Raw genomic sequence first — 15,312 nt, forward strand, 5'->3', positions numbered from 1 at the left:
GCCACACCTCAATTTATTTCTGGTAAGTGCATGTGACAACTATTCACATACATTACTATCTTTATACTGTCCAGGATATGCCAAATAAAGAAACAAGTCCAAAGGCGGTCTGTTTTAGAAAATTAATTAGAAGAGAGGGTAAAACTTGGTCTTGCTTATGCACAAAATATAAACTTGGAGGCTCTTCTGAGACTTGGTATAATTTAGGAAGAAACAAGCTAGAGTTTGGGATATTTTGATCAGTTGACTTGTTCTAACCACTTTTGTAATGAGTCCTCCTCAGCAAGGTGCAGCAGTGAATTGTGTGTCTTTCTTATAACCATGTAAAAGTATAATTTTGCAGTAGTTTTCGTTGTGAAACAGATGGCTCTATACTGATTACTAACACTCTTTTTTCCATGAGGCTTCATACCTAAAGGTTTTTACAAGGATCATTGGATGAGATTAGCTGTGCAGACCGTGGTTAAGGAAAAGTGTAGAATTCCTGGGCACACATTGTAGCCAGGGCTGTGGCTATGCTATCACAACATCTTAATCAAATGCTACTAACATCAGAGAGAGCCCTAATATACAGAGAGTCTTTCCTAGTTGGCATTCTGGTCTGAAGAGTCCGTCTCTCCCGACCTCACTGACTTGCTGGGAGACCATTCTACCCCAGTGCCATTTCGATCATATTTCTTGGAGAAGAGTGCCCATGGGGGGTGTACAAGGTTTCCCTGGCTATCTGAAAATAAGGCATTCCTATGAAAACTTTCCTAAGTGGAAATGGTGTGAAGAAGCAATTATCATTAATTTATATGGAGAATTTTTGAGCACTCTCAACCCCCCCCTCCAAAAACAAAAATAATCTTTCTTAGGCTTTTCTCATAGCTTAAGACACATCTTGCTAATGGATGCACAAGTTAAATGGAGATAAATCGCAGATGCTCACAGGGTAGAGTTTAACACTGCGGTGGCTTGACGCTGAGACACTGAGTGTCATTCCAGGGAAAGAGCTTCGCGGGGCCACTCTTGTTGCTGAAGGTTGCGTGCTGACTCTAGAAGAGCTCACTGCAACACGAACACTGAACCCTACTTGCCAAAAGCAGGGTTTGCCTGTATAACTAATTTTTCCTTATTCTGCATCAAATTCCACCAATAAAAAACAGGAATGAGCAGAAGAGTCACATATCATTGTTTAATTCTATTAGAAATGTCCTAAGAAACCTCCCCAGACATCCCTAAGAAGTCTTTTTGCTTACTCAAGAGCAGAGCATGACCTATTTATTAAAGGTTTACACTTATTTCCAGAAGATGGTCTTTGCTAATCTGGCTTTCAAGTTGGAAGGAAAGAAGAAAAGTTGATTCCTTATGGATTTTGCTCTAAACTTTAACCCTCAGGCGGTTAAAGCCTCTTTATCCAAAGTGAATCTCTGTTTAATAAGGCCCCTTTTATAACCGCTCCAAAACACGCTTTCAAAACAAAAGTTAGAATGCTGTATGGTCCATTCTCAAGAAAGATCTGTTTCTGTTCAGCACCCGCCCTGACCTTTTTGTTGAAGAAGAACAAAATAATGTAGTAACAAAAACACAAGTGGCTGCCAAAGGAAGAGAAAAAAAAGTTCCTGTAAGGGACTGAAACAATAAATCTCCTCTCTGCTGAACTCCCAAAGGGAGTGTGTGTATTTCCTCCCGTTCTTTATCAGAGCCCCCGAAATAAGTAGGAATGGGCAGTGGCTGTTCACATTCAGCACACCTTTTCCATTTGCTAATAAGGCCCTGCCAGGCTGGGAGGGAGTTGTCTCCGCCTGACTCTGAAGAGAAGAGCCACGGAGCCGATCCGCGGGCACCATGAAATCCCTTCAAGTGACCATCCTTTGTCTTCTGTTCAGTCTTTATAGCAGTAAAGAGGACACAGGTACCATTTTCTCTTATTCCTCTGACAGTGTGGATCAGAAATTACTAGCAGGGGACTCAGTCTCAGTTTACCCTCAGGGACCTTGCCCTGAAACGTGGCTGCAGCAATTCATTTGCTGTGTCCAGTGTGTGGATGTTGACTGGGAATGCATTGAGAAGGCTCCACGGAGAGAATGTTTGTTTTCACTGAAAGGAAATGTTTGCTGGTGCGGTGGCCTTGCAGCGTATTTGATGGGATCGTAAAGGTCCGGGGAATACACAATAGCATTTTTTGAGAATAAAAACCTGGGAATAAAATACTGGGTAAAAATGTACTATTTCTCACCACTGTGCTCCTTTCAGGTGTTAAGTCTAGAAATAACGATTGTCAAGTATGGGTGAAAGGCTGTAGTCAGAAACATTGCGTTGCAGATGCTGGCCTATATGCGTGGCCACTATCTTTTGGCTCTGATAAATTGAGAGGTTGGATAAAGCCGCCTAGGAAAATGAATAGCAGTATCTTGAGGTGGTAGGGGAAGTAAAGAGGAGAGTCATTTTGATAAAAGTGAGCAACATTTATTTGCTCCAGAAACCAGGACAAATCCACACATATATACACACAACATTTGGCTCATCATCTCAAAAATCTTACCCATTGAAGGCAGTTTCAGAGACTCAACCAAAGGCTATATGTGAAACAATATAAGTCTTGACTATATTAATGACCAGTTGCAAGAGATTATTAACATTTATCTTCTAACTCTTTCTGAGGGATTCACTGTACGCAATTAAATTTAATCAATATTTATTAGGATCTTACCATGTAGTCATCAGTGCAAGAAATACATGAATGATTAAGCCATTGTCCTTACCAACAGTGGTAAATGTAGTGTGGGGAAAAATAAATATGTAATTCTAATACACGACAGATTTAATAAGCATGAAAACCAAAGTACAAGCTCTCATAAAAGAGCACAGTTGGGAAATATTGATTCTGAGGGGCCCTGGAAAAATATCAGTTCTAATTTTATTTTTTCATGTGCTCTTTTCAAAAGTTTGTTGCCTACAAAAATTCTAGTATAGAGTAATAATGTAGGAAAAATGACATATACTGCTTCAATAATATTTATCATTAATTTCTCAAAATACATACATAAATTTAGGACTCATTCCCAAACACTTCAAAATCACCTATGATGGCTTCCCATGCATCTTGGCATTTCCAGAGTCAAGTTGCAGCAGGTATCAAGGCCAGAAAACCTAACTTAGAAGAGTTACCAAGAATCTGAGTTTTTAAAATAAAGAGTATTTATGAGAGGCCACAGAAATCAGTATATGAGCTTTTAAGTAACTCTTCAGTATGCATGGGAAAGATTGGTAGGAATCCCAATGCCATGAAAAACACTGCTTACGAACACGGGTCAGGTCAATATAAATTTGAAAGTCTGGGTGAAGCTGCCCCCTACCCCGGGTCTGTAAGTACACTAATTTCCCTGCATTGTTAAACTCTGAATGGATTACATGTCTTTCTGAAAGCAAAATGGAATGGTATCAGTTCAAGAATTCAGTAGTGTCAAATCAAGAATCAGCCTGCAAAACCTGGCCGTAAGAAAGATGGAAAGGTACAGGATAACCCAGAGATGACCTGGCAGATTTTCTGTTTATGATCATTTGGGGAAAATACCAACTTCTTTTAACTCACCAGTAGTGAACACAACCTGTTAATGGTGTCTTCTTTCTAATGAACTATTAACCCAAGTAAGGTACTTTCTTATTTAAGCAGATATAATGATTACATAATGACTATCTCCTTCAACTTCTGCCAACAAGCCTATTTGTTAAGGAAAGTGTCTGTAAAATCTACTCCATTTTTCTTAAAAAAGGAAACTTTAGCTCATGAGCATAAACTGCCCATCCAAGTGGTGCCCAGAAGGAACTGGAAGAGGTTTTCCACCAGGTTGTATGATTTTGTTGCACCTGGCTCTGCCTGTTCTGTTTCCATCCCCAGATATGCCGCAGGAAATGAAGCATTTCCTAAGCTGATTTATTAAGTTCTTTCCCTAACCCCCTGTACCGGAAACACATTGATTTCAAAGCTTTGTACATTCCCCAAACTTAGAATGCTTAACATATTTCATCAGCAGAATTGATTATTAGGGGTGAGGAGGGAGGCATTTCATCTGCCTTAAATTCACAAGTTGTCAAGAAGATCCATGCTTTTTTGCATAGTAATTTATTCCTAAATAATGATCTTTTAGAGAAATTGACTACTTTTCTTTTTCCTTCTGACATTTTTGTCAGTCCCAGATTTAAATAAATACAATATAGTCTTTTGTGCTCATTGTGAAAATCAAGTGAATCTTTCTACACAGCAGTGAGTGACTTTCTATTACTTGGTTGGTGGTATAACATTTTACATTCTCCAATTTGGAAAGCTGTTCTGTTGAAATATGTACGTGAAGTTCCTGAAAAGGAACTGTCATTCTTTCCCAAGGTTTTCTAAATTGTATTTAAAACAGAACAGACCCCTCCTGTGGCTTTTAAACCCCTTTGGCTTTTAAGCCTAGATCTGTGAGCCTTTTCCTGTCAAGACTGAAAGAAATGAAATGAAGAGGGCCTGGAAACAAGTTACTCTTCAAGCGCCATTTGCTTTTTGGAGTTTACATTAATTTAGGAAAGATGAAAATGTTTCAAGCATTTGCAAATGGGAACAAACATCATTTTATTGGTATCTGAAGAAGAATTTAATTGCTTGGAGAGATTCATTTGATACTGATCGACTATTCAGTTTCATGGAAAAAATGGATTGAACACACTGTAAGACAGGCATTATACTAAATGCTATAGATTTATAGAGAATACTTAAGACTCAGCCAGGCCCTTGAAATGGGGAAGAGAAGAGGAGGTAAGGAATAAGGAGTTTGACTATATTGTAAGTCTTAAGTGGTGAATAAAGAATGATAGGGAGCTTAGCTTGGGGTGTAAGGGCATCAGAAAAGACTTCATATAAAAGTGGAAATTATGATGAACTTTGAAATTTGAAAAACAGGAGGTTCCAGACCGATGGAATTTCTTGAGTAGGAACATGAAAACATCAGTATATTCTAGTGTAGAAATGTAAGGAAATCACACATTGGATGTAGGTTAAGTTTTAGAAAATAAGATTGGAAATAGAGTCTCAAGATATGTGGCTACCAGGATGAAAAATATTGGCTAGTTATCAGTCAATAGTTAATACTGAATAGTTAATTCATTTAGAGCCTCTAAATGTGTTTCAGTGTGGAAATTATATGATTGGGGCTATACGTTGGGAAGATGAATCTTTCGGCAGGATATAAATTAGACTACTGCAGTCAGGAGAGATGAAAGCTAAAGAAAATAGTGCAAATGTTATTGCCAGTGTAAAAATCTGTCAATAAAGTAAAAAAAAAAAAAAAAGATTTGGGGAAGAGCCTAAAGGGAGTAGAAAGTTTGTGATCTGACATATTCTTGACTGGCAATGAGGGAGAAAGTGAATGAGATGTACAGAGAGGATTATCTGAAGACCAGAAGTAGGAACATGGTTTGGGAGCAGAGGGAGGGAAAGATAGGTGGAGAGCATTTAAGGAGAAAAATGAAGTATTTGATTTTGGTCATGGTGAGTTTGAAATCCTAATAAGATATTTAAACAGAGACATTGAGGGTAAATTAAAATCCGCAGGGAATTGTAATGCCCCTGAAGTTGAAGGTGGTGGTGAGTGTTCTTTACTCTTGAATCCCAGGAGTTCTTAGTCCTGTCCACTTTAAGATTCATAACAGAGAAAAGCAATTTATTTCTCACCTGGATGCTCATGTTTCTAGCTCTCTCATGGAACTTGTGTTTTAATTCTATCATAATTGTTTGTAGGCATATCTGATCTCCTCTTCCAGACGATAAACACCTTGAAAGTAGGGGCCATATTTAATTACCATATTTATTTTGTTTGTCCAGTAACAGTTCTAAACATATAGTAAGGACATAGTTAGCCAGATGACATGTAAATGAATGATACAGTTGCCTTCTTTTTTTGTTTTGTTTTGTTTTGTTTTCATTTTTTATTTCTTCCAATGACAAGCACTCACCAGTTTACTGCCTTGTTTGTATGAAAGATTATGGACATGTATGACTCATAGTGTATAACATGGATACAAATGGATTGCTTTGATCCTGGCAACGAAAGTGGGCACCAAATATAAGGAAAAGGGAAAAGGGCTTCTTATCAAAGGGAAGCCAGTTCCCAAAGTCTGGCCAAGAGAGAAGATGACAGCTATAGATGGACCACCTAGCACTGGGTGACAGTAATTTACAACAAATATGGAAAAAGAAACAGCCTTGACTATAATCTTTGGGAGGAAGAGCATCTAAAAAGAATTAGCTCTACTTTTCCTTTTTGGGAATAAAATACTTTATGTAATATCTTCTTATAGATAGAAATATTCAAGAAGAAACCTTATTCTCAAGCAACTTCTTAAAAATACAAAATGGATTTTTTTTAAAAAAAACAAAGTTCATAAAAAGTGAAGTTTAAGAAAGTTAATTCATGTGTTATTTTAGATAGCATAAGAGTTGCTTTAGAGCAGATCATTTTACTGATTACTTCTGTTTAGCTTAATCACTGTCAGCAAATCTTACCTAAAATGGGTGATCTATTGTAAGGAGAATGAACCAATAGGCAAACAGATCCAACGGGGAAGTATTCAGTCCCCACACCATTTGTTTCACATTCTTTTTTTTTTTTTTCCACTACTCATTTTGTTTGAAGTTTCTACCTAAAAGTAGAAGTGATCAGTCTAGAATTTCTGTTTTCAAGAGATTCATAACAGTAGTCACCAGTAAATTCTCTGGCAATTTTATCTTGCTAATTGTAATTATTCAGATAATTGAGGGAAAAAAATGATGCCCCTTTGGGATTTTCAGAAAGCTTGTATTTTACTGGATCATTGCCCGTCCTTTCCTTTTCATTGATGAAGTTCCATTTCATGCTTCAGGTAAACATTTTAACTTATGAATAATTCTAATTCAAGTAACTTCTATGTTTTGGGTTTTTTTTTTTTTTTTTTTTTTTAGTCATCACTTTCCAACTTCCTCTTCATTTTTGAGAACAATTTGAGATGCACATTTCTAAACAGTGAATGTCAAAGCAGGAATGTACTCTAAGGGACATTCAATTCCTGTTAGTAAGTGCCTCTTTTCCCGTTACTGAATTCCTGTGGGTCATTATAGGATAGGATAATAATTCCTGTTGGGTGTTAGAAGAAACTCTTTTAGTTAGCAGACAAGATCCCTTTTGTACTGTTGCAGACACAACATCAGCATCGACATGAAAACCATTAGTGATGGCAGTTACATCTAGAAAGGCCACTGTATGGTTCCCAAATTTGGAACAACCATAGGAAAAATTGTTTTAAACAAGGAAAAGAAAAGAAAAAAACAGTTTTCTAAACTTGAATACAAGCTTTATGTCTTGTAGAAATATCAGCAGAGATAATCATAACTAGTGTCTAAATAGAAGCAGCTACTGTACAAGCATTAGACCCCTGTTGTGTCTTTCCCTCTATCTTCTCCGGCTGTGTTTACTCCAGCCATCACTATGGCAACCTGCCAGGCACATGTGTAGCCTGACAGCGCCTTGCTTCACGTGAATGTATATCTTTTGCTTTCTTGTCTGTGTCACTCTGATACTGAGACAGTGTCCCTGGCAGAACTGCACACGGCACTGTTGGGCATCTGAGCTGTAAGAGCAGGAGCAGTAGCCCCTCTATGAGACAACGCCTGCGGAAAGGGGAAATGGAGCCAGTGAATAAATGCTTTCCTCTTCTGTTCCTGCTCTGTTTCACTGCTTTAGTCTTCTATTCCTTTCCCTGACTTCACTTTCCTTTACAAACTGTCTGCACACAGAGAGTTTGCACACTCTGCTTCGTCTTGGGCTCTGTTTTCCAGTGAAATCCAGGATTAATTATTTCTCTTGATGGGCTCATTTTAGTGTGAATGATAAGAATATATCGAGATGTAGACTTGTTACAGTTTCTCTGATACTCCAATCATTATTCACCACCTTTCTTCCTTTTCACTTAAAAAAAAAAAAAAGCAAGAAAAAGCTTTATCGATCTTTTGTTGAATATGTTAAATGATATTCTAAGCAGGTCCTTTTCTAAGGCAATCATTTGCCTGTTTGTATAGATTCAGGAATGAATTATATTGTAAGGTTGGTAGCCAAAAATGTTGAAGTCATTGATTTTATTCTTGGTGCACTGCTCATCTAAAATATGAACTGCTTTTTAAATCTGTCTGTTCAATCATATTCTGTCTTAAACACAAATTAGTTGTGTCAAAACCCTGACATAGTTGGATCTGGTCCAATTGAACCCATATGAGTGTCATCACAACATCTACTGACATCTACCATTTATTAAGCCAGACATTTTACACAGATTACTTGCATCATAACATTTTAAGGCCAACTTTATTATTCCCATTTTACTGATTAGGAAACGAGGCTTGAGGGACTATAAAGTTATACTAGAGCAATGTGGTTTAAAATCAAACAAGAGGAAGTTCTTCAAAATCTTCCTTGTAGCTTGTTGCCTTCCAGCGTGGTGAAATTGCAATACGCTGAATTTTTCTAACGGAAAAGAGAAAGCATACAGACTTTACCACTTGGGTAATTCAGAAGCCACTGCTGCCTCTCATAGCATCTTCCACACCTTAAAAACCACAAACTAAGTGCCATGAATGAGTTTCCACTTAGTGATAATGATCTTCTTGCTGTGCTGGATTCAATTACTAAGGGGATGCATTGAAAAGAGGTGTAGGCATTTGCCTACCTACCGATTGTTAAGTTAGTTGGGAAAAAACAACGTGGTTGTCTGCAATATAAATGTCAGTGCAGCTAATATGAGACTTGGAGAAGGAAAGAAGCTAAGGAAATAACTAACAGTGAATTAATCACTTAGTGTCACATTTATAATTCTTTTGGAGCCAGACTGTCTGGGTTCAAATTCCAGCTCTGCCACTTACTATCTGTGTGAACTTGGGCAAGTTATGTAACCTTCAGCTTTCCCAGCTGTGCAGTGGGACCAGCGCAGTCCCTACCTCACGGGAGTATTAGGGGGATCACGTGAGGGCATGCACACAAAGAAAACACCCGCAATAGTGCCCTGCATGTGAGAACTCTGTAAGGTTTGCCGAGTTTAGGGACTTAGAGTTCTCTAGTTTATTATATCCCATTCCTTAGACAAACTGCCTTATTTCCAAATCGATTCTAATGCAAACTCAGCAAATATTTAAATAATTATGATGTTAATTCTCAAAAAGTGAAAAACCAGCGCGTGAAAATTTTCACTGAAGAATTGATGTGAGATGCTAGAAAGATGATTGCCATGTTTTTAATCACCATACATGTAGGCACAATTTGATATGTGCAGATCATATTCTCTAGAATGTCTTTCAGATTTGTAAGTTATTTAACTCACTGTGTAAACTAACCACTCAAACTAATAAGTAAAAATATGTTTGTGTTTTTTTGTTTGTTTTAATTTTTTTGATGTTTATTTATTTCTGAGAGAGACAGACAGAGCGTGAGTGGGGGATGGGGAGAGAGAGAGAGGGAGGCACAGAATCTGAAGCAGGCTCCGGGCTCTGAGCTGTCAGCACAGACCCCTACACGGGAGTGGAACCCTCAAACCGTGAGATCATGACCTGAGGCGAAGACGGATGCTTCACCGACTGAGCTACCCAGGTGCCCCAAAATGTGTTTGTTTTTAATGAAAATGCTAACTTTTTAGCCTAAGAATTGTCAACCTCCTTACATATTCTCACCTTCCTTAAGGTATTGAGCACTGCTTAATCTGAGAGGTGGATATGTGAGGGGAAGACACCTTGATTTTAACGTGAGCACCAAGTTTGGGTCTAGCTTCTTAGTATGCTGAAATTAACCAAGACATTAAATACTTCTTAGCCTCAGTTTCTTCATCTGAATATGAGAAAAATGATATTTGCTGACACAGTATTAGTGTTACATGAAAATCAGAAAACCTATTTGAAGTGCTCTGGAACTCATAGCTTACTATTTAAATATTGGTTATTAATGTGCAAACTAACATTTAACTCACAGTATCAAGGAATAAGCAGGAAGGCATTTCATACATTTGGGAATTTGTCCTTACTGACTGGCACTCCACGATTGCTCTTTGAGCTACAATACTTTTATATGTTGGGGTGCTGGGTGCCTCAGTCGGTTAAGTTTTGAACTCTTGATGTCGGCTCAGGTTATGATCTCACTGTTCGTGGGTTAGAGCCCAGCCATCAGGCTCTGCGCTGACAGCACAGAGCCTGCTTGGGACTCTCTGTCTCCCATTCTCTTTGCCCTGCCCCTGCTCATACACAGGTGCATACTTTCTCTCAAAATAAAGAAAGAAAGAAATACCTTTATATATTTTTCTACGGCTGCTACACATTCAAGTAGCCATGTGTTGAACTACTGTTTGAGTTCTAAAAACCACACACATGAAACGCAGAACCATTTGTATCAGGCATTGAATTTCTTTTTAGCTCAAATGGGGAAAGAAATTATGTTTTGTGGTATGAACTGTGAAATCGTCCTCCGAGAGCATTTGGCAAGCGTGAGGACATAAACGGCGAGCTCTGGGACGCTGTCTTTAGGGAAGAGAGGTCACTCCTGCATTCGTCAGCTCGTGGCCATGGTGACAACTCTCTCCAACAATGAAACATCTCTCAAGTATCTCTCCCTGTGGACCCAGTTTTTGAAAACGAGATCCTCCATTTTAAATACACAAAATTAACAGCAATTGCGTTATTGGGATTAAGATAATGAAATGATGTGAATCCTAAAGCTTTTCTTTTTCTTTTTTTTCTTTTCTTTTTTTTTTTTTTTTTTATGAATCCATAAGCTTTTTGCTATTTTTCTTTTTATCTTTTTCTGACAGCCTCATTTGTTGGGAACCACTTTTATATTAACCAAAGTTGACAACTCCCTAGATTTGCAAAGTAGAAGAAAGAAAAATGACAATCCTGCCAGCCATTTAAAATCCTTTTATTATGGTCCATTGTAACCTAACTGAATGTAAATCTCTTGAGAACGAAGAGAATATCGAATTGATCTTTTTTTCCCCCAGGACCTATCTCTGGACACATAGGTGGTGATCACTAGCTCGTGCTTCAATTTGGAAAACTGTATTTCTTCAAAAGTCAGCAGAGTTGAAAAAAGTCAGAGTTGAAAATATACAAAACATGCCTGGATTTGTTTTCAGTGACTTGAGGACAATATTTATTTTTATCCTTGGCCTGCGTAGTGGAGAAGTTGTGAGTGTCATTTTGGTCAGCTGAACTGATTTGGTTTGCTTTATGAAATTGACCTGCAGTCCTATTGCTGTATAAATAGCAGAAAATGCCCACCTCTGCTTTATATTAACTGTTCCAATCACATAGGAGTGGTAGGATTATCAGAACGCAAGTGTTGAATCATTCCTGTGTCTTGCTCAGAAGAAAAAAAAAAAAAAGGTATCCTACAATTCATTGGGTAATTCTGAAACACTTAGATCTCACTAGTCCTCATTCCTGCTAAAATGTAAAATTGGGGAGTTCAGCTGTAGAGATACATTGGTTACAGACTTTACCTCTCCAACTCTGAGGCCTTCATTACGTGTGTTGAGTTAATAACTTTATTCTAGTCTTTTCCAGAAGCAAAGGCATTAAATAATTGAGTTATTCCCAGGTTTTAACATTTTCGTTGATCAGTAAATAATAAAATTCCCCTCGGGCAGTTGATAGGCAATTAACCGGTTTTTACTTTGTCAAATTAAGACACAAACTACCTACAATGTACATACCATTTACCAGTAGGTTACATAAAATAAAGTCTGCTTTAGCTGTATGTATATATCCAGCATAAGAACAACTTTTTTTGCACTAAGTTCCGACTAATGTCACAAGCTGGCACTGTGCGAAGGTGAAGTGTACTGGTTGGTCTTGAAGCCAAGAGGCCCTCAGTGTTAGTTACCAGGGGCCACAAGCCTGCTGTGGCTGGGCCAAGCAAATGTTTTAGCCTCTCGAGTCTTTAATTTCCCAATCAACAATGAGTACAGTCCTACGAAATCATATTCAAGTTTTCTTCCAGATCTATCATTGTGTGATCTGTAACAAGCAATTTCTGTGTATTTTGCCTCAAGTTATCGTGCTTCACTTTCATCCTGTTATTTCTAGATGTGTTCATTTTGGATCAAGATGTTCAATTCTATTTCCTCATGTTGTTTCCTTTGGGAATTTTCAGACAGGGCTGTAGGAAAGTATCTGCTTCACAGGTAAAGGGTCATTTCTCTGCCATGAGGGACATTTCTCTGCCATGAGAGACATTTCTCAGAGGACGCACCCACGAAAGACAGTTTTTTCCCATTTGCCCTGTGGTATTATTTGTATATAATTTGGACACATGTGATGGTGGGAGGGATAGAAGAACAGAGAGAAAAAGAGAGAGAGAAACATAAATTCCCTGACATCCAGAAAAAGATTGAGAGTAAAGATGAGGTTAAAAGAGTCAGAGAAGGTGCTGGAGGCTGGGAGAAAGAGAGAAAGCCTCTCTGAGAGGGTTGGGATGGGGGAAATATGAAGAATAAGAAGGGGAGGAAGAAAGATATGTAACAAAAGCTCTGATAATTTGGGAGGAGCACTCCCCAATGGCCTTCCAGCCACTCTTCTGGACCTGATATGCAATAGGGTTCTTTCTTCTTATCATTATATCTACTGCTAGTCCTTCATTCTTCCATCCATTTCATTTGCAACATGCTACACATTTTACAAAGCACTTTATGGATCAATTATCTCATTTAATTCTTGCCGTTGCCTGGGTGATTGTGCAGGCTGGCGTTACTGGGTTCACTGTCAGAGGAGAAAAGCCCAAGGACACACACACTGTAATTCAGATCAGTAGGTTTTAACATTTATTACTCATAAGAATCACTTAAGTTATCTGTGAAAAATGGATTTTCCTAGGGCTCATCCCCAGTGCTTCCAGTAAAATCCAGACAACTCTGCTTCAGCAATTACTATGGATAATTTGTATACACTGGCACATGGACTTACGTTCTGAGAAATCCTGGACTAGATTTCAATTTCCTGAGCAATCATCTGAACTCTTTTTATTGCCCTTCAGACCCACAAGATTCCCAGAGGTGTTAACCTTTAAAAAAAAGGTGCTAGGGTCGAGTGCTTTCAGAGGGAGACTTAGTATGAATTCAGAGCGATTTTTAGTTTTTTTGTTTTTTGGGATTTGTTTTTCATTGTGTGTGTGTGTGTGTGTGTGTGTGTGTGTGTGTGTGTTTTGTGTTTTTGTGTTTTTTTTTCTTGTACTAGTTTAGTATAATAGAAATTAGATTTGGCCAAGGCAAACTAGATTTGAACCACTGAAATCTCCATAGGTGCATAGGTTTAAATTCCAGGTTTTTTATCCATCCATTGTAAGGAGATTCCCTACTCATTATGAGTTCCTATTGATTGCTTTCCATTCTACTATTAATCTCCTTCCTGTTTTCATCAACACTGCAAGACCCTGGGTCTCTGTCCTGTCGCTGCTCAAGAGGAACCCCCTTGAATAATAGTTTGGTTAGAGACACAGCTAACGGCCTTCTCGTCAAAGTTTCAGGTGGTGTCCGAATGTGTTCAATAATCCAAACACAAATGTTTCTGGTTCCTGGAGAGGTGCTGGAGCCAGAGGAGTCTGAGAAGGTATGGCGAGTTCAAGGGCCAATGTTAACAGATACCTTGTAAGCTTAAAACAAGATTGAGAAGCTGTGATGTTATGAATCTACAATAGCCATGCAGGGAAACTGGTAGTATTAGAAAATGACAAGGTGAAATTTGTCAACTGGCTTATTACCTGCCATGACTTAACACACTGGGATATGTGACAGGAGGAATTCAATACGCTCTCTTCCTGGGCTCACAAACTGGCATCCACTGACATAACCTGCACATGTGTATCGTTTGGCCCCAAAGTGTTCTATGACCACAGGAAAATATTTAAAAATAAGAAAATTTCACAAAACAGCAACAAAGAAGGACATTGATGATCTTATTTTCAGGTTTTCTGGCAACTCTGGGCCTCATATTCCTCATGGCAGCATTCATTTAAATCTAAGTAATGGGGTGCCTGGGTGGCTCAGCTGGATAAGTGCCTGACGTCAGCTCAGGTCATGATCTCGCGGTTTGTGGATTCGCGCCCTGCATTGGGCTGTCTGCTGTCAGCACAGAACCTGCTTTGGATCTTCTGTCCCTCTCTCTCTCTCTCTGCCCCTCCCCTTCTGCATGATCTCTCTCTCAAAAATAAATAGCCATTTAAAAGAAAACCCTCGAGGGGCGCCTGGGTGGCGCAGTCGGTTAAGCGTCCGACTTCAACCAGGTCACGATCTCGCGGTCCGTGAGTTCGAGCCCCGCATCGGGCTCTGGGCTGATGGCTCCGAGCCTGGAGCCTGTTTCCGATTCTGTGTCTCCCTCTCTCTCTCTGCCCCTCCCCCGTTCATGCTCTGTCTCTCTCTGTCCCAAAAATAAATAAAAAACGTTGAAAAATTATTATTTAAAAGAAAACCCTCAGTAATACATGCCCCTTTGAATTATGGAATGTTCTCTCTCTTACAAACATATGGGTACTTGTACCCTTCCTGGGTCTCTCATTCACTTCTCTGTCCAACCTCTGTGGGTATTGGGGTTAATTCCTTCACCTATTTCATAGAATTTGTAGGATTTCAAATAAGCATTAAGTGGATAATTTGCAAACTTATTCCATGTTTGTGATGGTTCAGTGGATTTGGAAAGAACAGGGTTCTGGGGCAATTTCCTGTAATTGACTAGGCTTGCTAACTCCATCTCAGAATTTTAAAGACATAATCCAGTCACCATTTTTTTCATTTTTCATAAATAAGAATGTTTTTATTGAAGTATAGTTATACATAATTAACTTAGTGCTGATGAATACTCTCTTTTTTTCATAGACTTAAGAAAGCATAAAACTTAGAAAATGATTTAAAGAATTTAGAAGCTACAAATCATAAAATGTGATTAAAATTCTACACTATTTTTGTTTCCCACCGTCTCTTAACAATTTATTTGGTGAACATAAACTTCCACCCGTGAAGAAAATATTGAAAGCCCATGGCTTTTCCGCTCACTCTTAAAAAGTGAACAATTTTATGGACAACTAAATTTGCAGAGTGCATCAATTCAAAATTAGAATATACAATCCAAAACAATGATTGAAAATTTTCTCCTATAGAACATGTCCATGTGGGATGGAATTCTATGAAGTGGTTTCTTTATAGTCTCTCTGGAATTCTACAAAGCGGTTTCTTTATAGTCTCTCTGTTTTTCTGGTTCCCTGTCCTCCCTCCAGCCCCTTTCTGACCGCTCCA

At 38.5% G+C, this 15,312-nt stretch overlaps 1 protein-coding gene across 2 annotated transcripts in view; it reads left to right on the top strand.

Moving 5' to 3' along the window:
* Positions 1-1,687: 1,687 nt before the first annotated feature.
* The window catches only part of EMCN (endomucin), a 103,100-nt gene continuing 89,475 nt past the window's right edge, over positions 1,688-15,312 (top strand). Inside the window, exon 1 of one of the 2 annotated variants that reach the window (XM_086704511.1) lies at positions 1,688-1,897. In XM_086704511.1, coding sequence (XP_086560637.1) covers positions 1,831-1,897 — 67 coding nt within the window. In that variant the 5' untranslated portion in view covers positions 1,688-1,830. The remainder of the gene's footprint in view (positions 1,898-15,312) is intronic. The other variant, XM_086704510.1, reaches the window with a different exon arrangement.

Source organism: Puma concolor, chromosome B1 (genome assembly GCF_028749965.1).
Source record: "Puma concolor isolate L17-30 chromosome B1, mPumCon1.1.hap2, whole genome shotgun sequence".
NCBI lineage: Eukaryota > Metazoa > Chordata > Mammalia > Carnivora > Felidae > Puma > Puma concolor.